Source organism: Bubalus bubalis, chromosome 8, assembly GCF_019923935.1.
Source record: "Bubalus bubalis isolate 160015118507 breed Murrah chromosome 8, NDDB_SH_1, whole genome shotgun sequence".
NCBI classification, from domain to species: Eukaryota; Metazoa; Chordata; class Mammalia; order Artiodactyla; family Bovidae; genus Bubalus; species Bubalus bubalis.
The window spans coordinates 94,524,757-94,551,381 of record NC_059164.1 but is presented as its reverse complement, the minus strand read 5'-3'; the positions used below and the strand labels follow the sequence as shown (position 1 = coordinate 94,551,381).

Sequence of the window (26,625 nt, the reverse complement as noted above, 5' to 3'; positions counted from 1 at the left end):
CTTATTTGTAGATGGCATGATCTGTCACATGGAAAATCCCAAGGAATTTACTGAAAACAAATGACCAACAAAAACAACTTCCTAGAACTTAAGTGAGTTCAGCAATGTCACAGGATACAAGATAAACACACAGCAGTCAACTGCATTTCTACAGTCTAACAATAAACAAGTGGAACCCAAAATTAAAACCACAAAACTATATACAATGGTTTCAAAGGAAATAAATATAAATATAAAAAGCATGTAAGGAAGCTCTCTGCCCTAAAAATTACAAAAAGCTAATGAAAGAATTAAAAGCAACCTAAATAAATGGAAAGATATACGGTATTTATAGATTGAAAGACTCAACATAGTAAAGATAACATAAGAAAAAACAACAGAATTGTAAAATTATATAAATTACAATCCCATAAATCAAATTGGAATTGGACACAGCAGTATGAACTCAAGATACTTTTTTTTTCCCTTAAAAAAAAAAAAATTCCTAGCTATGTCCCCTAAAACAGTCTAAAAGAAATGACAATCCAGTCACAAATGTTTCTAGTTTCCAACTGTGAGCTCTAAGCACCATTCCCTCATCAGGGCATGATAAACAAAGGACACTCTGCCACACTGAAAAGCAAGAAAATAGAGATTAATGAGACTGTGTCACAGGAACACAGGAGTGGCCGCCTGAAGGGGCTCCCATCTGTCAAGGATGGACCAATGCGGCACCAAAAAGAATAACTACAGAAAATTTTAAATATACAATGAATACAGAAAAATCTAAGGTACATAAATGCTTAAAAAAAAAAAAATCAGACACCTGGATATATCAACTCCTTACTCTGAAAACTGGTCATTAAAAGAAATTAAGCATTTATCTTGGTTTTCCAATAAAACTATTTCAGAGCATTAGGGAGAACTGTATACAAAAATTCAGGTAATAAATGTGAAAGGAATGTTAGAAACAGAAAAATCCGATATTGATAACCATTGTTAGAATAAGCTACTTCACTAAAGTTATCACTGGAGATTAAAACCATTAATGAAAGGTGGATGGAAAACTCTGCAATAAAGGGACCAAGCTATCACCCCCAGACTTTGTGTCTCTGAAAGTGATACAAGGTACACAAGTCTTTCCATATAACTTTCAGTTTACACAAAGTATGACAGAGGAATTAGTCAAATGTTACTACAAAGAAGCAACTGGACAAATTCAGAAAGTAGGAGCCTTTTCGGGATAAATGACAGATTTCTTCAACAAATCAATGGATGAAAAAAAAAGAGAGGAGACTAGTAAAAATAGTTAAGATTACTCTTGAAAATAATTTTAAAAGGCTATAACAACAAATACAAAGTGTTTGGATCCTAATTCAGATAAACTATAAGGCGGCACTTTTTAACAGACAGAAAAATATGGGCCAGGTATCAGACATTACTAAAGAACTACTGCTAAATCCATTAAGTAAAATAATGGCGGCTTCCCAGGTGGCTCAAGAGGTAAAGAATCTGCCTACCAATCCAGGAGAAAAGGGTTTGATCTCTGGGTTGGGAACCCTCCTGGGAGGAGGAAATGGCAACCCACTCCAGAATTCTTGCCTGGAAAATCCCATGGACAGAGGAGTCTGGAAGCTACAGTCCATGGGGTCGCAAAAAGTCGGACAGGACTGAGCACAAAATAATGGCATTGTGGTTTTAATAAAAATTGCCTCTGATTGAAACATGTAAAATATCATGTATGAAATGAGTTGCCAGTCCAGGTTCGATGCACGATACTGGATGCTTGGGGCTGGTGCACTGGGACGACCCAGAGGGATGGAATGGGGAGGGAGGAGGGAGGAGGGTTCAGGATGGGGAACACATGTATACCTGTGGCGGATTCATTTTGATATTTGGCAAAACTAATACAATTAAGTAAAGTTTAAAAATAAAATAAAATTAAAAAAAAAAAAATTGCCTCTAGCAGGGAAATCCAAAGATGGCTCCAAGGGAGCCCTTGTTCAATCCCTAGTAACTTGCATCTAACCAACAGGCTACACAGCAAAAGTAATGAGGTATCATTTCTGGGACTAGGCTACAGAAAAGTGTGACTTTCATCTGTTAGCATATTCTTCCCACTCTCTCCTTTGCTGGCTTTGATGAAACAGAACACCATGTTGAAGAGGACAGCCTCTGGCCAACAGTTCTCAAGAAAATGAAATCTGTCGAAAAAAATCACACAGGAGCTTGGGAGAAGATTCTTCCCCACTCAAGACAACTGATGAAACCCCAGCTCTGGTCAACGCTCTGACTTAGTAGCCATATAAAAAACATGAAACAGAGGGTTCATATAAGCTATTCCTGAAATCTTGATCCTATAAACTATGAAATAATAAATACTGTTTGAAGCTGCTAAATTCATGCCAATTTATTAGGAAGCAATCAATAACTAACACAATGTCCTCTGGCTGTGAAGCAGATAAATGAGAGAAACAGGGTTAATGCAAAGTTTTTTTTAAAGATTAGTGAAAATTAGTCTGATGGGCACTGAATGAGGGGTAAGAGTAGAAACCGAGTGGTTGATAACATAGGAAAGAAGAGTCAACTGATGAATAAAATCAAAATCGGACCTAAAGTATGAGAAGAAAAACTAAAATGATCTCTCCCATTTTAATAGATAAAAAGATGGAGAAAATGACAGATCAGTTTCATAGCACTTAAGTGTAATTTGAACATATAACAATTTCACTTTCACTGACAAAAACCTAAATTGTCTCACATTGTTAATATGCTCTAATCAAGTCATGTAGACAATATGACTGAGTTTACAAAGATGTGGATTCTAAACTCAGCTCCAATGCTTACTTCATAAATGACCTTGATTAAGCTGTTATACTTATTGGCCTCAGTGTGTATATGCAAATCAACACCTACACTACATTTCAAAGAGTCACTGTTGAGAATTATAGGAAGTCAACGGTCTAGTAAATGGTAGGTCATCTGTTTACCATTACCCAGAGCAAAACTCAACTCTGTTTATTACTACCAAGCACTTGCAAATGTCTGATATAAAGTAGTTACCTCAAAGCACATTGGGAACAGAAATGCAGCAACCATGGGGAAAAGGGAATGGTAATGAAATAAAGAAACCTGCCTATATAGAAGAACCGTAAGATAGGAAACTCTGACTAGCCAAAAAATCAACTTGGAAAGCTAGTTTATGTGATGTACCCCCTAAAACAAACAAAAAAAAAACCTGCTGAGACATTCATATAAAAAATAGTTCTCATTTGCTGAGTATCTCAGAAGGCTGAGTTATCAATCTTTTCTGAAATTAAACATTTAGCCCCTTCAGAATATATTTCAAAGCTAAGAAGGGTCTCTTTCTACCAAAAGCAAAGACTATTAAAGTTGGACATGATCTGGGAAAGCTCTGAAAGTGAAAGTCACTCAGTCGTGTCCTACTCTTTGCGACCCCATGGACTATAGAGTCCATGGAATTCTCTAGGCCAGAATACTGGAGTGGGTAGCCTTTCCCTTCTCCAGGGGAATCTTCCCAACCCAGGGATAAAACCCAGCTCTCTTTACCAACTGAGCTACCAGGGAAGCCCTGGGAAAGGTTTAATGCTGCTTGATATATACATTCTTCAAATCTCAGACAAAATAACTATATATCCAAAGGAATTATAAATATTTAAAATAAAGTGTTTTCAAGCACCCTCAAAGGTTTCACTTATATGTAAATAATTTTATGGAAATAATCACTATCATCTTTTGATGTCCTCAAAATATCTTTTTTGGGCAACAATTTAGCTTAATTTGAGTTACTATATGTGTCATGCATTGGGAGGGGCTACATTTATTTTAAAAAACTATTCTTTAATACTCCATGCTTTCTTGTGCAAAAAAGACCTTAAGCATCTAATCCTCTTGGTTTTTATGAAAATAAATAAAAGACTGGAGAAACTAAAGACCCAAAATTACCAATTAATTAATGACAGAACTGGGATTAGAACCCAAATCTCCTATCCTTGTTCACTGTTCTCTCTGTACTACACTATTTCCCTTTTCTTCATGTTTTCCTTTCTTTGGATATAACTTTCTTCCCAGCTTAATGTAGTAATTTAAACTGTACTAATGGCGAGAGGTCAAACCAATAACTAACAGATTCCCCCAAATCTGTTTTGGGGGAATTCTCCTCTTATCCTCCTAACAGGTTACCTTTGACCAAGGCCTAAATCCTACGGCACAGCATTTTTTTCTCTGTTGCGCAGAGAGATTCCATAGGATCTAAGTTTTAAAAAATATTTTTTAAATATTTTAAACTAATCTTAATACTATTAAAAATTCAAAAATATTCTAGACCAAATATTACTACAATGGATACCACACTCCACAGCAACTTGTTTATCTTGTTTTTGTGCAAAGTTTTGTGCAAAGAGTAAATTTCTTTGGACACCTCTGTATCTCTTCGAACTTTTCAAAGTACGTCACTTTGAAATATAGCTGCAATCGTATTCCAGTCTTAAATTCAGTTCTATATATATCTGTTCATGTAAAATTCACAAATAAATTCACAATCATAATGTAATTAGTAATTGAACAAGGTTCAGAACTGTTTGGTTCTAATGCTCTCCTCAAAAACTAAGGAGATGTCATATTATAGATCACTGTAGCACAGAATTTGAATGAGTGCTTCTTCTGACTTTTTAAATTATTATATGGATATAATTATTTTTAAATAAATATAAATTTAAATAATATATAAATTAATTTTAAATTATTACATTTAAATTAATAATTTATTAATTATTATATATTATTATTCTATGCATAGTTCGATGACACTAACCTTGAAAACAAATTTATTACAAGTGATAAGCAACATTCCTCATTTAACTTTCAGACAACCCACACTTTTGTATCTTACATGCTTAGAGCTCTCAGATTTTCCTTTACCAAATTCAGAATGTTTATCAGTTGATTCAACCAATAGTCCAAGTGACTGGACCAGCATGCCAACATGCCCCACATGCCAGCCAGTGTTTGTTTCCAAAGTGTTGCCTTCTTTGTAGTTCAGAGTCCATTTTTACAACTTATGAAATATTTTATTGCATTTCTACTATTATAAGAACGGAAAATGAAAACACAAAAGCCTACGAGTAACATTACTTCAACTGAAACAATAACGGGCATCATAAGGTGATGCAAATGAAGAAAACTTCAGACACTAAGCAGACTTAACTAGCTTAAGTATAAACAAAACACTGAGAAAAATGGTTAATAGATAACATCAAAAGCTAAAGCATAGGTGGGCTGATTATGGATGTATTCACTCACACTTCTAAACTCACCCTTTTTGTCTTTTCTTGGAAACTCATTTGGGCTCTTTTAGCATTTTTTTCTTTGACAGCTGGCACAATGTTATTTTGTCAGTAGAGAGGGGCAAAAGAGTCATCTCCGCATACAGTGATTGTCTTTGCTTCTTCCCTAATGAACGGAGGGTTGTTTGCTTCCTAGTTCAGGCACGCTTCTCCAGCTCACAGTTTCTGTAGTAGAGATGCTTCTCTAGCATCCTGCTCCTAGAGCATATGCAGTCCCCCGCAAAGCCCAGCTGACATGTGCATGCGACCAGCTTCTCTAGCACCAAGGAAGTTTCTACACCAGAATATATAATATTTGTGGGTATTTTTTTTTAGCTTTGTCACATTCAGCAGGCCTTTTCAAACTAATGAATAACCTGAACCTTTCCTGAGCTCAGAAAATTTTTCCTCTTTTTTAAAAAACTTCTCTATTTTTTCTGGTATCATTCTGGACTTAACAGGCAGAAGGTACTGGGCTATTATATTAGGTTGTAGGTGTTCCTGGTGGCTCAGATGGTAATGAATCAGCCTACAATGCAGGAGACCTGGGTTTGATCCCTGGGTCAAGAAGATTCCTTGGAAAAGGAATGTCTACCCACTCCAGTATTCTTGCCTGGAGAACTCCATGGACAGAGGAGCCTGGTAAGCTATAGTCCTCGGGATCACAAAGAGTCAGATACGATTGAGCAAATAACACTTTGACTTTGCATAAAAAGATCCCACAAGGAATAAAAGCTGAAATCCACTCTGAGTCCCACTTAATAGTCCTGCATCCTGATCAAAAAGCATCACTTTCTCACTAAGCCATGTGTTGTGAAAATGAGAAAATGGACTTTCTGGATCAAGGCTAACCTGCATGTCTCATATTTTAACTGTTTTCCTTATCTTTTTCTTTAAGTTCTAGGCTTAAAATCACTTGCTGTATGTATGCCTGTAACTACAAAACAAACAACAACAAAAAAACAGATGTGTATGTACAGAACTATAGAAAAATTGTCATTTTTGTAGAAGCTTCATTATAAATCTAGTATCTTGGGCCAAGGTCCAAAAGAAAAGACTGTTTTGTGATTTGGGGGCTCAGAATTTTTTTACAGCTCCCTAATTAATTTGATTTCCGTGTTGACCATCTGGTGATGTCCACATGTAGAGTCTTCTCTTGTGTTGTTGGAAGAGGGTGTTTTCTATGACCAGTGCATTCTCTCGGCAAAACTCTATTAGCCTTTGCCTCGCTTCATTCTGTACTCCAAGGCCAAATTTGCCTGTTACTCCAGGTGTTTCTTGACTTCCAGAGATCAAATTGCCAACATCCACTGGATCATGGAAAAAGCAAGAGAATTCCAGAAAAACACCTATTTCTGCTTTACTATGCCAAAGCCTCTGACTGTGTGAATCACAATAAACTGTGGAAAATTCTGAAAGACATGGGAATACCAGACCACCTGACCTGCCTCTTGAGAAACCTGTATGCAGGTCAGGAAGCAACAGTTAGAACTGGACATGGAACAACAGACTGGTTCCAAATAGGAAAAGGAGTACGTCAAAGCCGTATACTGTTACCCTGCTTATTTAACTTCTATGCAGAGTACATCATGAGAAACGCTGGGCTGGAAGAAGCACAAGCTGGAATCAAGATTGCTGGGAGAAATATCAATAACCTCAGATATGCAGATGACACCACCCTTATGGCAGAAAGTGATAAAGAACTAAAGAGCCTCTTGATGAAAGTGAAAGAGGAGAGTGAATAAGTTGGCTTAAAGCTCAACATTACAAAACTAAGATCATGGCATCTGATCCCATCACTTCATGGGAAATAGATGGGGAAACAGTGGAAACAGTGGCTGACTTTACTTTTTGGGGCTCCAAAATCATTGCAGATGGTGACTGCAGCCATGAAATTAAAAGACACTTACTCCTTGGAAGGAAAGTTATGACCAACCTAGTTAGACAGCGTGTTAAAAACCAGACATTACTTTGCCAACAAAGGTCCATCTAGTCAAGGCTATGGTTTTTCCAGTGGTCATGTATGGATGTGAGAGTTGGACTCTGAAGAAAGCTGAGTGCCAAAGAATTGATGCTTTTGAACTGTGGTGTTGGAGAAGACTCTTGAGAGTCCCTTGGACTCCAAGGAGATCCAACCAGTCCATCCTAAAGGAGATCAGTCCTGGGTGTTCTTTGGAAGGACTGATGCTGAAGCTGAAACTCCAATACTTTGGCCACCTGATGCAAAGAGCTGACTCACTGGAAAAGACCCTGATGCTGGGAAAGATTCAGGGCAGGAGGAGAAGGGGATGACAGAGGATGAGATGGTTGGATGACATCACTGACTCAATGGACATGGGTTTAGGTGGACTCTGGGAGTTGGTGATGGACAGGGAGGCCTGGTGTGCTGTGGTTCATGGGGTCGCAAAGAGTCAGACACAACTGAGCGACTGAAATGAATTGAATAGTCAAAATTTTATGTTATTCATGCTTTTCTTTAAGCTTTCCCTACAGAATTTTAACTAATGTATTATAATATTCTACTGTACTGCAGAGTTGTTTATATTCACTCTCTATGACTTCTCTGGGGGGAAAAAAAAAAGAGTATAAATTAAACTTTTTTAGCTTTGGTCACATTTTTTAAATTTCTTCTGGACACTATTATAAATACAGTATGCACCAAATTAATATAAATATAATATGCACATTGACAGACAAGATTAAATGTGGGGTAAAATGGTATTAAAAATTATTTTCAAAGATATTATGAGCAGTATTTTTCCATTTTTTATAAAATTAATTCATGTATATACAGGTGAACATCACTATCAGAATAAAGTGAAATTCAGCATCGTCTATTTTGCAGACGTATGTAGTGAAAATTTCACTTACACAAATACATGGAAACAGAAGGAATTTCTGCTAGTACTTACTGTTAATTTTTTTACTACCTTCAGAATTATATGTCAAAAATTACATGATGAGCTATCATTAAAAATTACTGTTTATGCTCTACCAACAAACAGGTTGATTTAGATCTTCCGTTTAAAAAGAAAGAATTGAGAGCCACTTATTTTACAACTAGACTTTTTTTTGTCATTCACCTTCTCAACTTCAATACTTTTACAACAGTCCTTTGTCTGCACTCTGAAGATTCTTACATTCTACAGAATAGATGAGAAGCATGCCTCTTTTGCAATTGAGAAATAGGATATGGGACAGCTAGAAGTCTTTAAAGGGCAGGCAAATCACCTGGGGTTCTTGTTAAAAATGCAGATTATGAAAAAAAAAAAAAATGCAGATTATGACTCAGTAGGTCTGGGGTGGGTCTGAGATTCTGCGTTTCTAACAGTTCAGTTCAGTTCAGTCGCTCAGTCGTGTCTGACTCTTTGCGACCCCATGAATCGCAGCACACCAGGCCTCCCTGTCCATCACCAACTCCCGGAGTTTACTCAAACTCATGTCCATCGAGTCGGCGATACCATCCAGCCATCTCATCCTCTGTCGTCCCCTTCTCCTCCTGCCCCCAGTCCCTCCCAGCATCAGAGTCTTTTCCAATGAGTCAACTCTTCCCATGAGGTGGCCAAAGTACTGGAGTTTCAGCTTCAGCATCATTCCTTCCAAAGAACAAGCACCTAGTAAAGGCAATGCTGCTGGTAAGTGGGCCACACTTTTTAGTAGCAAGGGCCTAAACCACAGGCAGGTTCTCAGGCTTGTCAATTTTTAAGAGAACAGACAATAATAACAAAACTCAGGAAACTGAATCCTTCAAACTATTTTTGCCAACATACCCCCTGGAAAGTCTACATGTACTCCCAGGAATAAGCATGCCCCAATCTGAAGACTGCTACTCAAAATCAGTTACTCAAAATCAACGAAATCAGCTACTCAGATTCAATGAAAATTACTGGTTTTTAAGAGTGCTTCAAAAATTTTTTTAGTTTTACTGAAATATATTTGATTTACAATGATGTGTTTAATTTCTGCTGTACAGCATAGTGACTCAGTTATACATGTATTTCTTTTCATATTCTTTTCCATTATCATTTTTCACAGGATATTAAATATAGTTCCCTGTGCTATGAAGTAGGATCTTGTTGTTAATCAGGTGTTTAAATTTTTAAATTTTAAACCATTGACTTTAGTCACATCACTTTTCTACCTAAATTATTTGATGATGCCACATTTTCAAAAAAATAAAATGCAAACTCACCAACAAGGAAATGGGCTTCCCAGGTGGTGCTAATAGTAAAGAATCCACCCACCAATGCAGAAGATGCGATACAGTCCCACACAACCTCTACTTTTTATTTTTAATGTATTATTTATTTAAATAAAATTTAAAACTCTGGGCAATGTCCAAAGAACAGACATTAAAAAATAAAAATCAACAATTACTACATCCCAAGATAATCACTGTTAAGACTTCAGTTAATTTGTTTGCAGCCTTTTCTATATGACTAAGCATACAAATATATGTGTATGTTTAAAGATAAATTGGAGAAACCATTTGAAAAGGCTTTTTTAATCTGTTTTTTATATAACATTATATCTGAAAGATTTTCTCTATATCATTAAAAAATATTCTAAAACTTACTTTTTAATGGCAGCCAAACAGTCCATCATAATCTCAAAAAAATTATTCTGTTAAATCTAGTAAATCTCAGGACAACGTACGTCTATCAATAATATTGGATTTTTGCTAGAGGATTAATTTGCAATCCATACATTATATTTTAGATAAATATAAACATAATCACTGCCCAAAATGCCATGGAAAAGCAGGTGAGAATACCATAAAACAATTCAAAATATCTTACTAAGTTTCCTTGAAAAAACTGTTAGGTAGTTAGAATAGGAAAAAGGGAGTCCAAAATGGTGGTGGCTAAAAGACAAGGTGGGGAAATGCCCGTGAACACAGAACAAAGGAAGGTCTGAGGACAGAGTGAGGACCTCAGGTAGAACAAACAGCACTCCCGGCTAGCCCAATTTACACAGGGCAGGCCCTGGGAGGGGAGAAAAAACAGATAAAAAAAGGAGCCAAAAGGCTGGGGGTCTCTCTCTCTCTCTCTTCGGGTCTCATGGGTCGTCATGCCCTCAGGCCTCGAGGATGTAGTTTCCTTTATTTTCTAAATAAAACTGAGCTGTAACACGGAGCAGTAACACTGGTCCATCCAAGAGCTCTAATGCTGGCCAGTCCGAGGGCTGTAATGCTGGTCCATTGCTTCCAATTTTTGTTGTGATGAGACAGAACCCAGGAAATTACACACTCCTCAGACAGAATGAAATACAATTCAGTTCTGTTTTCATTATACCTAAATTTCTGCACAGAGAGAGGAAAGCTGCTTAAATGCATATGTGATAAGTGAATGCTTATGTCTTCCAATATGCAAAATCATAAAGGAAGTATAAATAAATAGAGGAGTTCACTGAAAAATAATGGATAGGATAAATGTTAGCTATTTGGTAGAGAATATAAGCCAGTGACTTTGGAATACTATCAGAAAAGCTTCCTTCAGTATACAGTATCTTTTGTAACTGATATATGAAACAAACCTGAATAAAAACAAAGATTAACTTAACACATTTTAAAATGGTGAATCCGGAGGGAAATGTGGGCAAGGACATCAGTCCACGTGTGTAATATATGGAAGAAGCACCTGACCAATGACCCAGCCTGTATCAAGTGCCCTGTACACTGTCTGGGCTAAGTCTACCTCCAAGCATCCTTCTGGCTCTAATATGCTACACTAACTCCACAAGCTCCAAATGTTAACCTAATTTCCCAAAGAGCAATTGCTAAATACACACAAGGGTAAATATAAATCCTGCATTCAAAGAATTTAAAGCATGGTTAAATAAATTGTATCTGTACACAAAGAAAGTCACAGCTCATTTACCTCTTTCAGGAAGTCTCCCCTCAAGCCCATGTAAACAACAGATGCTTCATCCTCTGAATCTCACTTCTGATTTCTGTAACATTTACTGCTTTTGTCATTCATCTGAACTCAGATGAACTTTTTTGCTACCTTCTAGTGCACTATTAAATGTATATATAGTTCATCACCAGAAATAAATAATATTAAATTAAATGATAAATAAATACTCTCTCATAACTTCAAAGAGGCCTAGTTGTTACTCAGGAGTTAGAGGCACCTAATAATTTGTTTGTTCCAATAATATTCACTGGAAGGACTGATGCTAGAGCTGAAACTCCAATATTTTGGCCACCTGATGCGAAGAACTGACTCATTTGAAAAGACCCTGATGCTGAGAAAGATTGAAGGCAGGAGTCTGAGTATAACTCCAGGAGTTGGTGATAGACAGGGAAGCCTGGCATACTGCAGTCCATGGGGTCACCAAGAGTCAGACACGACTGAGCAACTGAACTGAACTGAATAATTTGTTTATGGCACAGACAGCCAAAAATGTGAAAAGCCATAATTGTGATTTAAATACCACAATGTAGCAATAACAATAAAAAACACAAAGTCTTCTTTAACCTGTCACCCAAAGTAGCATTTGAGGTTGGAGAAAATGGAGATGGTGATAGATGTCAAAGACTTAAACTTTTAGACTTTGATGATATGTGAATTTTACAATCACCTGAAATTTTAAAAGAAATTATTCTGTCAAACTGGACATCAATTTCAGCTCTTTTAAAATTTATGCCTCAGTTTGTTTAAGAATTCATAAAAAAGTTTCATAAATATCTCCCATTCAGTATTTTACATGTTAACAAACTATATAAATTTTAGGGGGAAAAATAACGATTTTCAATTAACATCCCCACCATGAACTACTTAGCAAAGTATGTGTAAATATATGTTATGTCTCCAAGTAAGAATGTACACTGATAAGTAGGTAAGTAACTGAAAAGATGAAGACATGGAGCCAATCCACACACATGCATTCTGAACAAAAATAAAAGAAGATAAAGGACTAGATCAACTGTGACAGAAAGTTCTTAGATTAACAGACTTGAAGTCAAGCAATTTGCTATCTAATTCCAGATGGTCATTCTCCTTACAGGGCTTCAACTCACATGCACTCATCAGTCTGACAAAATTTCAATAACAACAACAAAAAATCAACCAACAATAGCCTGGCAGTTCCTTAAACAGTTAAACACAGAATTACCATAGGACCAAGAAATTCTACTCATAGGCATTTACCCAAAGAAAAACATAAAACCACACAAAACTTTTCACACAAATTTTTACAGCATGATTATTCATAAAAGCCAAAACAGTGGATACAACCTAAATGTCCATCTACTAATGAATGGATAAAAATGCAGTATATCCATACAAAAGAATACCTGTCACAAAAAGAATGTAGTACTGATACATCCTACATGCTACAACATTAATGAACCTTGAAAACAATATGCTAAGTGAAAGAAGCCAATTACAAAGAACACATATTATATAACTTTATATAAAACACCCACTATCTACAGAGACAGGCAAATCTATACAGAAAGTAAATCAGTGGTTGCTTAAGGATAAGAAAGTAAGCAGGTCATAACAAAGGGTATAGTTTTCTTTTTGAGATTATGAAAATGTTCTAAAATTGACTGTAGTGATGTTATACATATCTCTGAACATACTAAAAGCCACTGAATTGTTCTTTTTAAGTAGCTAAATGCATGGGATGCAAATTACCAATCCCAAAACATTGTTAAGTCAACTAACTTTTATATTTCATATTAAATACATATACTCAAGGAATTGGAGGAAATGATCCTTATCTGAAAACTAATCAGAATATTCATAATATATTCTAAAACTATTAAAAGCTATTAGCCAAATCAGGTTCTGTGATAAACTATGCTTTCAAGTTCTCAAGGTCTCATTGGAAAAACTGCCTATAAGAATTTTAAATCATCTTAACAATAAAAAAATTCTTAAAATACCAAGATAGATAAGAAGCTTTCTTTTCCAAGTCCTTCAAAACGCAACATCCCCAGCCCAAGACAATCAATTTCACTTAAAACATTCTCTGAAATTGCTAAAAATTATGAAAACCATGAAAATTTATAGCACAGATTTAAAGCTTATCATTAAAACTAATTATTTAATATTTTTAACCTAGCCAGTATATGACTCTATGTAGCCCCAGAATAAAACTCTATTAAAAGAAGAAAAGTAGTCAAGGTGCTTAGTTAATTAACTCGATCATGCACTTAATAAACACTATGCTGGACTAGTGACTCAGCTAGTCAAGAATCCGCCTGCAGTGTGGGAGACCTGGGTTTGATCCCTGGCTTGGGAAGATCCCCTGGGAGAAGGGAAAGGCTACCCACTTCAATATTCTGGCCTGGAGAATTCCATGGACTGTATAAGTCCATGGGGTCCCAAAGAGTTGGACACGACTGAGTAACTTTCACTCACTCACTCATGCTGGACTACAATGACGGCGGGGGGCGAAACTTCACAGTCCTTATGGAGCTTGTGGTCTAACTGGGGGACAGCTATAAATCAAATAATTATACAAATAAATCCATAATTATAAACTGTATGAAGTGATACATGAGAGGGGTATATATCTGTAAGAACCCATTAAACTACAGGGGCAGAGAAGGGTGCAGAGTTCTTTGGTGGAATGGGATCAGTCATATAGTCCTATGAGAGTGACATTCCAGCTGATAGCTGAATAATAAGTAAGAGTTAGGTTTTGGGACTCTCTTGATCACACTGCTGCTGCTGCTAAGTCGCTTCAGTCGTGTCCGACTCTGTGCGACCCCATAGACGGCAGCTCACCAGGCTCCCCCGTCCCTGGGATTCTCCAGGCAAGAATGCTGGAGTGGGTTGCCATTTCCTTCTCCAATGCATGAAAGTAAAAGTGAAGTCGCTCAGTCGTGTCTGACTCTTAGCGACCCCATGAACTGCAGCCTACCAGACTCCTCCGTCCATGGGATTTTCCAGGCAAGAGTACTGGAGTGGGGTGCCACTGATCACACTACTTAAATCAAAAGGGAAGAAAGGGGACAATGAAAGGAAGGGGAAAGGAGACATATTCAAGGATGCTTAAAATAATTTAATGTTTCTATTTATCCAAAACAATATGCCTTAACAACAAATACATTGTTGCCATTGTTGTTGAGTCACTCAGTGGAGTCCAACTCTTTTGCCACCCCATGGACTGTAGCCCACCAGGCTTCTCACTTCATGGGGACTTCCCAGGCAAGAATACTGAAATGGGTTGCCATTTCCTTCTCCAGAGGATCTTCCTGACCCAGAGATGGAACCTGTGTCTCCTGCATTGGCAGGTGAGTTCTTTTTCTTATTCACTTTTATTGATAGATAATTACAATATTGTCACGGTTTTTGCCATACATCAGTATGAATGAGCCACAGGTATACACGTGTCCCCTCCATCCTGAATGCCCCTCCCATCTCCCTCACCACCCTACCCCTCCAGGTTGTCACAGAGCACTGGCTGTGGGTGCCTGGCAGGTGGATTCTTTACCACTGAGATGATAACTATAATAAATACCAGTCAGCTTGAAGAACTGTGAGGATATTTTTTTTTTTTTGGTGAGGATATTTTTAAAGTATTAAATACTAACAATATTTACAACTCAAAAAAAATTTACATTGGACCCAAGCTCCTTCTTTTAAACAATGTTTTCACATAAATATCCCCATGAAAGTTCTAAAAAAAAAAAAGATAAACAATACAAAAATCATATTTTAGGAAGGGAAAATAACTATATATAGTTCGAAGCAAGGCAAAGACTATCAGAGTTTGGCCAAGAGAACACAAGGTCATAACAAACATCCTCTTCCAACAACACAAGAGACGACTTTACACATGGACATCACCAGATGGTCAATACCAAAATCATTGATCATATTCTTCACAACCGAAGATGGAAAAGCTTTATACATTCAGCAAAGACAAGACCTGGAGCTGACGATGGCTCAAATCATGCTCATTACTGCAAAATTCAGGATTATATTGAAGAAAGACCATTTGGGTATGACCTAAATCAAATCCCTTGTGATTACACAGTGGAAGTGATGAATAGATTCACGGGATTGAAGCTAGTAGACAGAGTGCCTGAAGAACTATGGACAGAGGTTCATAACACTATACAGGAGGTGGTGACCAAAGCCCCCCAAAAAAGAAATGCAAGAAGGTAAAATGGTTTTTGAGGCGGCCTTACAAATAACTGAAAAAAGAAGAGAAGCAAAAGGCAAAGGAGAAAAAGAAAGGTACACCTAACTGAATGCAGAGTTTCAGAGAACAGCAAGAAGAGATAAGACAGCCTCCTTAAGTAAACAATGCAAAGAAATAGAGGAAAACAATAGAATGGGGAAGACTAGAGATCTCTTTAAGAAAACTGGAGGTACCAAGGGAACATTTCATGCAAAGATGGGCACAATAAAGGACAGAAATGGTATGGACCTAACAGAAGCAGAAGAGATTAAGAGGAGGTGGCAAGCATACACAGAACTATACAAAAAAAGGACTTCATGAACCGGATAACCACAATGCTATGGTCACTCATCTAGAGCCAGACATCCAGGAGTGTGAAGTCAAGTGGGTCTTAGGAGACATTACTATGAAAAAACTAGTGGAGGTGATGGAATTCCAGCTGAGCTATTTCAAATCCTAAAAGATGATGCTGTTAAAGTGCTGCATTCAATACATCAGCAAATTTTGAAAAGTCAGCAGGGGCCACGGGACTGGAAAAGGTCAGTTTTCATTCCAATCCCAAAGAAAGGCAATGCCATAGCATGTTCAAACTACCTTACAACTGCATTCATTTCACATGCTAGCAAGGTAATGCTCAAAACCCTTCAAGCTAGGCTTCAACAGTACCTAAACTGAGAACTCCAGATGTACAAGCTGGATTTAGGAAAGGCAGAGGAACCAGAGATCAAGCTGTCAACATTGGCTGGATCATGGAGAGAGCTAAGTAATTCTAGAAAAACATCTACTTCTGCTTCACTGACTATGTTAAACTCTTTGATTCTGTGGATCACAACAAACTGTGAAAAATGATTAAAGAGATGGGAGTACCAGACCACCTTACTTGTCTCCTGGGAAACCTGTATGCCGGTCAAGAAGCAACAGTTAGAACTGGACATGGAACAACGGACTGGTTTCAAATTGGGAAAGGAGTATGTCAAGGCTGTATATTGTCACCCTGCTTATATGTAGAGTACATCATGTGAAATGCCAGGCTGGATGAATCATAAGCTGGAATCAAGACTGTATATTATCACTCTGCTTATATGTAGAGTACATCATGCAAAATGCCAGGCTGGATGAATCATAAGCTGGAATCAAGACTGTATATTGTCACTCTGCTTACATGCAGAGTACATCATGTGAAATGCCAGGCTGGATGAATCATAAGCTGGAATCAAGACTGCCAGGAGAAATATCAATAACCTCAGATATGCAGATGATACGACCCTGATGGCAGACAGTGAAGAGGAAGTAAAGAACCTCTTGATGAAGGTGAAAGAGTAGAGTGAAAAGGTTGGCTTAAAACTCAACATTCAAAAAAGGAGGATCACAGCATCCAGTCCCATGATATCATGAGAAATAGAAGGGGAAAAAGTGGAAGCAGTGACAGATTTTATTTTCTTGGGCTCCAAAATCACCGCAGACAGTGACTGCAGCCATGAAATTAAAAGATGCTTCTTCCTTGGAAGAAAAGCTATGACAAACCTAGACAGCATATTAAAAAGCAGAGACATTACTTTGCCAACAAAGATCCATAGTCAAAGCTATGGTTTTTTCAGTAGTCATGTATGGATGTGAGAGTTGGACCATAAAGAAGACTGAGCACTGAAGAACTGATGCTTTCAAATCATGGTGCTGAAGAAGACTCGGAGAGTCCCTTGGACAGCAAGGAGACAAACCAGTCAGTCCTAAAGGAAACCAACCCTGAATTTTCTTCATTGGAAGGACTGATGCTGAAGGTCCAATACTCTGGCCACCTGATGCAAAGTGCCAACTCTCTGGGAAAGACCCTGATGCTGGCAAAGATGGAAGGTGGGAGGAGAAGAGTGTGGCAGAGGGTGAGATGGTTGGATGGCATCACCAACTCAATGGACATGAGTTTGAGCAAACTCTGGGAGAAGGTGTGCTGTAGTCCATGGGGTTGCAATGAGTCGGACACAACTTAGCTACTGAACAACAACAATGACAAAGGTTAAACTTTCAATTTCTGGACCTCAGAAACAAATAAGTCTCAAAAGAGTCAATAAATACTTAAAACAGCTGCTAACCAATAGTGTTATTTATAGTCCCTAAATTTTCCCACCAGATATTAGGAATAAGCAGTTACGGCATCTAAAGGCAAAATGATGGAAAACATTGAGCAAAAATATGTGGGGCCCAGGTGTTAAGATAGTACATTAACATAACCATGAAGAATTCAGAAGCCTACAAAATGTAAGTCTATTTCATAAGTACCAAACCCAGAAAGATTTTTGCTTTTGGTTATGACAAAATAGCCCACAGCAGACCAACATTACCTTTTATAACCAGAAAAGCTGTAAAGTTCTTAAGGTATCAGAGACTTTCTGAGGTAGTTAGGATTTGAAATAACAAAGAACTTGTTAAAAGGAGCCCCAGATTCTGTGCAGCTTTCCCTCTCAGGGCATTCCAGCTATTTCTTTAATGGCACAGAACAGGGGCTGAGGGACTTCCTGGGTGGTTCAGTGGCTAAGACTCCATGCTCCGAATGCAGGGGACCTGAGTTCAATCCCTGGTCAAGGAACTAAATCGCACAGGCCACAACTAAAAATTCCACGTGCCAAAACTAAGACCCAGTGCAGCCAAATAAACAATAAATTAAAAAAAAATTTTTTAAGATAAGGAGCTGAGAAGCCAAGAAAGGACAGGGGCTAAAGGGCAGAAAAGTCAGCAGAGGTTTTGGGATTTTCAAGGAGGTAAGGGGACAAAACTTGGTAAGTGGATCTTGCCATGACATACCAGATTTGAGGGATTAAGATCCTATAGAAAAGGAAGGTATAAAAGAACAAACCTGACAATGTGTACTGATTTTCCTCTTAAAGCATTTGTCGATTCCTAAAACGAAAAAAGCAAAAAGCTAAAAAGCCAGCAGAGAACAACTGAAAGTAAGGAGCTCCAGCTTTTAAGAGTCGCATGCTGTTGGGAATGCAAAAGCAGAGGAAGCCCGAGAAACACCCAGTCTCTCAGCTGCTCCCTGAAGGGCTACCAAAGTTGTACAAGCTAGATGTTCACAAAATCTGAACCCAGCCTCAAGTCAGCTCAATTTCGAACTGTTGAGGTGATCTGCCACCATTTTACCTGCCTGCCAGAAGATGAGTGAACCTTCTCTAGAGAAATGCTAAAACAGTATATGCAACTAACTATAATTTCTAATTGTAGCTAAAATTCTAAATATAATGTCTGGTATTCAATCAAAAGTTATTCCCCAAAATAACGGTAATAATAATAACCACCACCAAGATAAAAATGTGTGAAAAAAGAAACCAGAAATAGACCTAAAAGTGATTCACACAGTGGAGTTTTCAGACAGACTCTTAAGCAATTTGGCTGATGTCAAGAAAACAGACCACAATATGGAGATTTTCACCAGAAAATTAGAATCTATTTTTTAAAAGAGGGAAAATCAAACAAAAAGTCTAGCACTAAAAAAAAAATAGCTGAAATCAAGAATAAAATAAATGGGATCAAAAGCTGACAAGGCATGCCAGAATAGAGGACTAGTGAACCTGGAGCACAGGTAAGTGCTATCCAGAATGAGAAACAAGCAGAAGGAAAAAAAGATTAAAAAACAGAAAAAAGCATAAAGGATATATGGGACAAGACAAAAGGTATAGTATGGATTTAACCAAAGTCAGAAAAGGAAGAAGGAAAAAAAGCGGGTAGAAAGAATATTTGAAAAAATTAGTTTGGAAATTTTTTTCTGAACTAATGAAAGTCATATTATAAATTGAAGAGGTATCAGAAACCCCAAACAGAATAAATACAAACAAAACCATTCTTAGGTGCTAACAGCTACATTTCTAAAATTAAAATCTATTGGAGGGAATTCTCTGGTGTCTCAGTGGTAAAGAATCCGCCTGCCAATGCAGGGGACACGGATTCAATCCCTGGTCCGGGAAGATCCCACACGCCATGGAGCAGCTAAGCCCGTGTGCCACATCTACTGAGCCTGTGCTGTAGAGCGCAGGAGCCCCAACATCTGAAGCCTGCGTGCCTTACAGCTGGTGCTCCACTGAAGTGAGAAGCCTGCACTGCAACTAGAGCGAAGCCCAAGCAGCAACAAAAGCCCAGCGCAGCCAAAGATAAATAAATAAAAGTATTTGTTTTAATCTATTGGAAAATCTCTCATAATTCCAAAGATGAGTAACTGAATAACTGAAAAAAAGCAAAGTCAGATCACCAGCAACAGCTGCAATGTATCTTATCAACATGCAGAACATCCCGGGATCAGCCTTAAAAAAAAAAGTTAATGCAAATAACAGAGCTATTTGCCTATCTGCCAAAAAAAGAAAGAAAAAGTAAACATAATACTAAACCTCCTAGTATTTGATCAAGATAACAAGTATTGCTACATAGAAGGAAACTGACAATGCTCAGAGAACATCTTCATAAAAATCGCAAAGATCCAATCCTAGGAGTCAGCTCCACAGATTCAATCTCCAGTTCATGATGCATCTCAAACTTTTCCTATATCCTGGTATCTTTATTTTCCTAAAGTTCTAAGACCACCAGACTGAAAATATCAGTCTTAGAACAATCAGTGAATAGTAAGGCTCCCGAGTCAGGCCAGTACTAATTTTAGTTTAGGGAAAGGGAAAAAGGAGTAGGAAAGAAAGAAAAAGCATGACAGTCCCCAGTCTCCAGGGGACTCCAAATAACTCCAAACTAGGGATTCACAACTCCTGGGTTTCAGAAGCCTACAGGATTGTAACAAATTCTCAAATTTATATGCACAGTAATCACTGTCTATATTCCAAACAAATAATAAATCTCACAAATGTGTTCTAGTTTTCAAATGTATATGATTTACAAACTAAAATCCCATTTAAAAGCTAAAATAAACGAAGATGAGAGAGAAGAAAAAAGAAATGACAAGGAGCAATGTCACCTTTGAATTATGTAACCACTCTCTAGCCATCTCTAAGGACCTATCTGACCAAACCACATTCTTAACCCCAGATTACTAAGGATAATACCAAAGTAAAGCCAGGGTACATAGAAACAGAGTTTCCTACACAAACAGCAGAAAAATAATCTGATATCTTTAATCCAACAATTCAACATCTCAGAACTCTTCATAAATGAATTCAAGATTTGTTTCTATAAGGCAAAATGCCTTATTACTCCTAATGGCCAAAGAACAATAAAAACAAAACAAACTCAGGGAGCCTAAACATTCCAAAATAGGGGATCAATGAAATAAAATGCCATAAAATCATAATACAGATAATATATCCATAACAAATGATAATATAAAAGAATAATAACATGAGGAAATATTTATCACATATTAAGAAGGAAAAAGAATACAGAACAGCAACAGAGGGACAATATCAAACTGGAAAATAGATACAGACATAACGGAATATCTGGAATATTGCAGGATGATTAGGACGGGGGAGCCTGGTGGGCTGCCGTCTATGGGGTCGCACAGAGTCGGACACAACTGAAGTGACTTAACAGTAACAGTAGCTATCTCTGGGTGGTGGGATTGAGAATAATTTAAATTTTGTTTCTATGAGTCTATTTTGCAAATATTCCTCCCATAACTCAGGATGGGTGTTTTTTGGCAATTAGAAAAACATATTCACTTTTTTTTTTTTAACATATTCACTTTTAAACATATAATTTTAAAATAGCTGAAATAGGTTCATCTCTCTTCTAAAATGCAAATCAGTTTTTTAAATTATTTTATTTATTAATTTAATTTATTTACTTTTCTTGGCTGCGCTGAGTCTTTGTTGCTGCATGAGCTTTTCCCTAGTTGAGGTGAGCAGGGACAGTGCTCTGGGTGTGGCTTCTTACTGCGGTGGCTTCTCCTTTTCTGGAGCACAGGCTCTAGCGTGTGCGGGCTTCAGTAGTTGTGGCACACGGGCTCAGCAGTTGCAGCATGTGGGCTCGACAGTTGTGGCTCCAAGGATCTAGAGCACAGGCTCAATACTTGTGGCACACAGGCTTAGTTGCTCCCCAGCACGTGGGATTTTCCTGGATCAGGAATCAAACTCTGTCTGATTCGTTACCACAGAGCCACCCAGGAAGCCCTGAGATACGTTCATCTTTTGTCCTACATACAGTTTTAAATAATGTTTGATTTTAATACAAAAGACTAGCAGATAAAAAAAGGCTAACATTTCAAAATGTATCCAATTTTACTACCTAAACTAATGAAGTCTTTCACTATATGTAAACAAGAGAAAGATCATCCCATATTAATAAAATTACTTAACATGTACATATACTTTCAAAGGTCCTCCCAATTTTTATATTAATACATTAAAACTTAAATGTCAAGATAATATAGTATATCTAAATATCTTTCCCTCTCTCCATTCTAACCTTATAGCACTTTTTAATCTGTATTCCCAATTAGGAACATATTACAGCCATGAAAAACACTGAAGCAGCTTTGATAACAGAAGTCAAGAAGTCCAAGATCAGAGTCATATCTCCTACCCTTTCAACTCTTAGAAGTGGACAATTTATCTTACCTCTCTGAACCCCAGTTTCCCTAGCTATAAAAGAGAATGATAATATTTATCATAGTTTTTCTGAAGATGAAATCAAGGAAACATGCTAAGTCCTAAACACAGTGCCTGATTCATTAGTAGGTACTCAGAGGGGTGATTACTAGAGGCACACACAAGAGTTTAAATCTGAGAACTTGCCAAGCCTCCTGAAAACTCTGACCTTGGGCAAGTTACTTGACCTATACGGACCTTGGTTTCCTCGTATGCAAAATAGATACAATAATACCTATCCACCAGGTTTGCAGTTAAGGATTTGGTAAAATTATATACAAAAATCATCTTGCATACAGTAGGTGCTCCATAAATTGTAGTATCACTATTAGCAAGAACAATACACATCTGAGTACAGAGATCAGCAGTTTATAAAATATTTTTACATATAAGAGTGCATCTAAGAATTAACCATCATTTAAACAGATGCATTTCTCTTAAGTCCCAGAGTAGCTGTAAACTTCAGAAAAAGGTAAAACACAAGCAAACTTTTTAAACACACTGAAAAGTCAAAGGCTACTTCATTAGTTTCAAAATAAAATTGTGTTATCTATAATGCAATCCGCTGTAACATTTTTGAAGTCCAATAAAAGGGTTAGAAGAAAAATGTTCTTTACTGCCTTTGAAAGAAAAAGTTTAAGTCTTTAGAAAAAAAATCTAAGATCTGAATTTTTCTTTTCTTTTTTATTTTATGACTTCACAATATCTTTCAGAACTAAAATGTAAGTGCCTTTAATACAATAACCCTTTCAAATCTTCTCCACCTTTGTGCAAAAGCAGAACAGCTCCAAAGTTAAGACCAAGCCTGACTGCCTGAGTTCAAATCCTAATTCTGTACAGGAGTTAAACTTTACCAGAGGCAAATTTTAATGTCTCCATGTCTGTTGCTTCAGCTGAAAATGAAGACTTCTCACATAACGGCTGTGAGGATGAAATGAGTTAATACACTTATGGGTTCATAAGAGAGCCTAGCAAATGGAAGGCACATTATGTTCCCCATTGTTACTGACTCATTATTACCCCTCAAGATGCCTTGATCAGTGACTTATAATCAATAAATATTTGCTACTCTGTAGACAATTTCATTGCTAGTCACTCAATCATGTCCGACTCTGCAACCCCATGGACTGTAGTCCACCAGGCTCCTCTGTCCATGGAATTCTCCTGGCAAGAATACTAGAGCGGGTAGCCATGCCCTTTTCCAGAGGATTATTCTCTCTTGGCTCAGATGGTAAAGAATCCACTTGCAATGCAAGAGATCTGGGTTGGACCCCTGGGTCAGGAAGATCCCTGCAGAAGGGAACAACTACCAACTCCAGTATTCTTGCCTGGAGAATTCCATGGACAGATGAGCCCAGCAGACTATAGTCAATGGGGTTGAAAAGAGTCAGACAGAACTGAGTGAACATTTTCCCTTTTTTTCAGACAATTTCAACAAAAGGCTTTACTTAAAATTAGACTTTAACATGACTGTCACTGCCAGTAAATTAATTAATTAAATTAATTGCTGTTAAGACTTTAGGGCCAAAGTAAGTAAAGTCAATCCCTTCCTTAAGCTTCCTAGCATAGAGAGCTACAACTTAGCCTTACTTGCCAATAGAAATTCAGAGTCATCCTTATTTGCAATTAGAAGTTCAGGTATGGCATACACCAATCCAGCAGACATGAAACTCTCAAACCCAAGATCCATAATACTCAACTCCTTTGAAGAAAAAGTTCAGATTACTCCCCTATTATAATAGTTTAGTGCTTTAAAATAAAAACTATACTGCATAAGTCAACAGAATATCATAAAGACTAAAAACACAATAAATGAAATTGTTTGAAAGTTAAATATGCACTAAATACTAGTTTACAAATATATCTGAGAAAACTGCAATTGATTTCTCCTATCACAAATGGCTGTCTTAACTCCAAATTTAGTATGCTGTCCACTTCAAATCTGGGGCCAGGATAATGAGACAAAGTCAAAGTAAAGTTGCCATCCCACTAAATCACTGCCTGCTTAAAACCTACGTTTCCCTTTTTATTCCTAACTCAGATAAGACTTATGATACCCAAGTCTCACCCCATGAACAGAAATTTAAGGAGTGAAATCCTAGAAGCAGTCTAACTTGAAACCAGGAAAATGTTCCCAGAGTTATTAGATCAAACAATGCCAAACCATTTCCCAACTCTATGTGATCCTAACTTTGGGTACAGAAAAATGATGATTACCTTCAGACTCAACAATTTAGTAAGCCCTGAAAATCAGAAGTCAAGTACCAAGGGACACATTTCAACTCCAGCTGAGGGCTGGAATGTTTACCTGGTTTACTCTCACATTAAAAGTAGGATGTCATTATCAGTCAGGGACACAGTCACACAGCAGCCATCAACAGGACACACAGGCCACATCAGGCCACAGGTCACTTGGCATCCTTCACTGAACCACATCCTACTAAAGGCCTTACTGCCAACCCTTGACCTGGAGAACAGTACAATGGGCTGGCAGTCAAGAGAGTTAGATTCTTGCGGTTATAGATCCATTTTTAGATTTTTGACTGATTTGACTCGAGAAATCACATTTGAGAAAGCGTGAAGAACTTTTGAAATATAGGTGGCAAACTTTTGAGTTATGCTTCACATATCTAGTCACTTTATTTGTTCAGTAACATAAAAACAGATGATTTGCAACTTGTTTTGCTCATAAAATCATTTCTGGACTTGTAAAATGATGGTCCAGGGGGACAACCAGCACTTTTCTTCAGGGTCTGCACAGATCTTAAAACTTCACTAAGCTCGTTTCTCTATCAGTATGTATTGATAAAACTGGAGTTCGCTTTGCTCCTTCTCTCCAAGACGAGCTAAAGCTAAATAAATACTGAACCAAAGTACTGTCAGCATTTCAGAAGCAATCTGCTACAGAAAAACATAGTTTTTCTGCAATTCTTTTTAACACCTAAGTTGGGGATTCAGACCGAGTGAGTATTGGAAGTCAAGATTCATTAAAGTCAGACTTTTTTGTTTGTATTTGAGCTTCTGGGCTGGGAAGTTGGTCTGTGTTTACATAAATCTAAGCTCTGAGCCATCATATAATGGAACTCTTCTGTAATGCCTCTCCTGCCCACTCTCTTTTTCAGAACTACCAACCGGAAAAGGTACCCTCTGCAAATCCTACAACGTATCCCCACTTGCAAAGACTTCACAACTTTTCGGCCGCCTGTGACTTTTACCACTCCTCTGGAGCTAATCGCTTTTAATGACCACCGCCCCCCTCCCCCAGGAAGAATCACTCTTCTCAGCCTTACACTTGGTCCCGGCAGCAACCGACTGAACCTTCCCCCCACGTCTCCGGGGCCCTCGGCGCCCTTAGACATCTTCACCAGTTTGTCCGCGGTCCCGACCCTGAGAGCCCCGACTCCTGCCTTCACGTCCCTGAGCTGCCCGCCCCCAAGCCCTTCTCAACTCCCAAACACGGCCGCAGCATCACCTGGCTCCCCGCTGTCCTACGCGTCCCGGCGCCGCCACATACCTCGCCCCTTTCACCCCGACCTTGCTCTCCGAATCCTAACCCCTCCCCGAGGCGGGGGCTGGCAAGGGCTCTTGGCAGCTGCACTGAGACTCCGGAGGCCGCGCGTCCCCCTCACCAGGCCCCGCCTGGGCCTCTCGGCGCGGCTGCCCTCCACGGCCCCCCTGCCCGAGCCGTGCTTACGCCGAACAGTAGGGCAGCACGAGCCCAGGACTCGGCACTTACTCGGGAAGGTAGGTGGAGGAGAAGGAGCTCCACTTGTGTAGCGCGTAGGGCAGAAGCCGGCACTCGGGCGCCGCAGCAACAGCCCCGCCAGCCGCCATCTTGTCAGCACCGAAGCAGCCGCCACCGACCGCCCGCCTAGCCGAGAGGAGGGAAGGGGCGTGGCCTGCACTTAAAGGGGCCGCGGCCCGCCTGGGCGATCAGCTCTCCGAGTCTCGCGTCGTGAGCGCTGCCTGAAGCAGTGAGATGCACGAGGGTTGGCTATTCACTCTGGGGGTCTCCGCCGCTGAACTCTCCTGAATGACTGACTGGCGGAAACTGGCCTTGGAGGGAGAGCACCTTGAGGGGCTCTCCAGTGGGGCTTGTAAAGGAGTGGCTTAAATGACTTTTCTTGAAAGCAGAGGTAAGGGAAAGGCCAAAAATATTGTGAAAAGAAATAAATTGTAGTTATGGGCCAGGATGGGAAAATGAGAAGAACTTGGAGAGGGGACCGCCAGTGAGACTGGAAACCACGGCTTACTGCAGTTTCTAAATTCTTTAAGGAAACGCATTGAAGGAAACCAGTGGCACAGCTAACGGCCCTTCCTTCTGGAGTTGTCCTGGTTTTAAATGTCTTGTCGCCTGGTCCACATAGTCACATGGAGACAGGAAGAGGAAAGTCTCGAGTGTCCTCTCGCCCTGCTCAGTTTTCAGTGTGTGAGGCCCTTCGTGGTAAGCATCTGTTGGGAGCCCGCTCAGACCCGTCTTGCGCAATCCGTTTGCTCAGTAATGACATTCGCCCAGAGGCCAGAAAAACCCTGAAGGAGTCGGGAAGCTTGGTGTCGTCATTCTTCCAGCTGGTAAGTCT

At 38.6% G+C, this 26,625-nt stretch overlaps 1 protein-coding gene and 1 long non-coding RNA gene across 5 annotated transcripts in view; one reads left to right on the top strand and one right to left on the bottom strand.

Annotated features, from left to right (window-relative positions):
* The window catches only part of MKLN1 (muskelin 1), a 382,035-nt gene that overhangs the window by 180,328 nt on the left and 175,082 nt on the right, over window positions 1-26,625 (bottom strand). For 2 of the 4 annotated variants that reach the window (XM_006047724.3, XM_044947182.2), the window contains exon 1: window positions 25,782-25,932. The exons of 1 other annotated variant lie outside the window; for it this stretch is intronic. In XM_006047724.3, the coding sequence (XP_006047786.1) occupies window positions 25,782-25,879 (98 nt within the window). In that variant the 5' untranslated portion in view covers window positions 25,880-25,932. Of the gene's footprint in view, window positions 1-25,781; window positions 25,933-26,625 lie in introns of those variants that run through there. One more of the 4 variants, XM_006047722.3, reaches the window with a different exon arrangement.
* The window catches only part of LOC123334871, a 43,956-nt gene continuing 43,411 nt past the window's right edge, over window positions 26,081-26,625 (top strand). The window contains exon 1 of the long non-coding RNA XR_006553068.2: window positions 26,081-26,617. This is a non-coding gene — a long non-coding RNA (uncharacterized LOC123334871). The remainder of the gene's footprint in view (window positions 26,618-26,625) is intronic.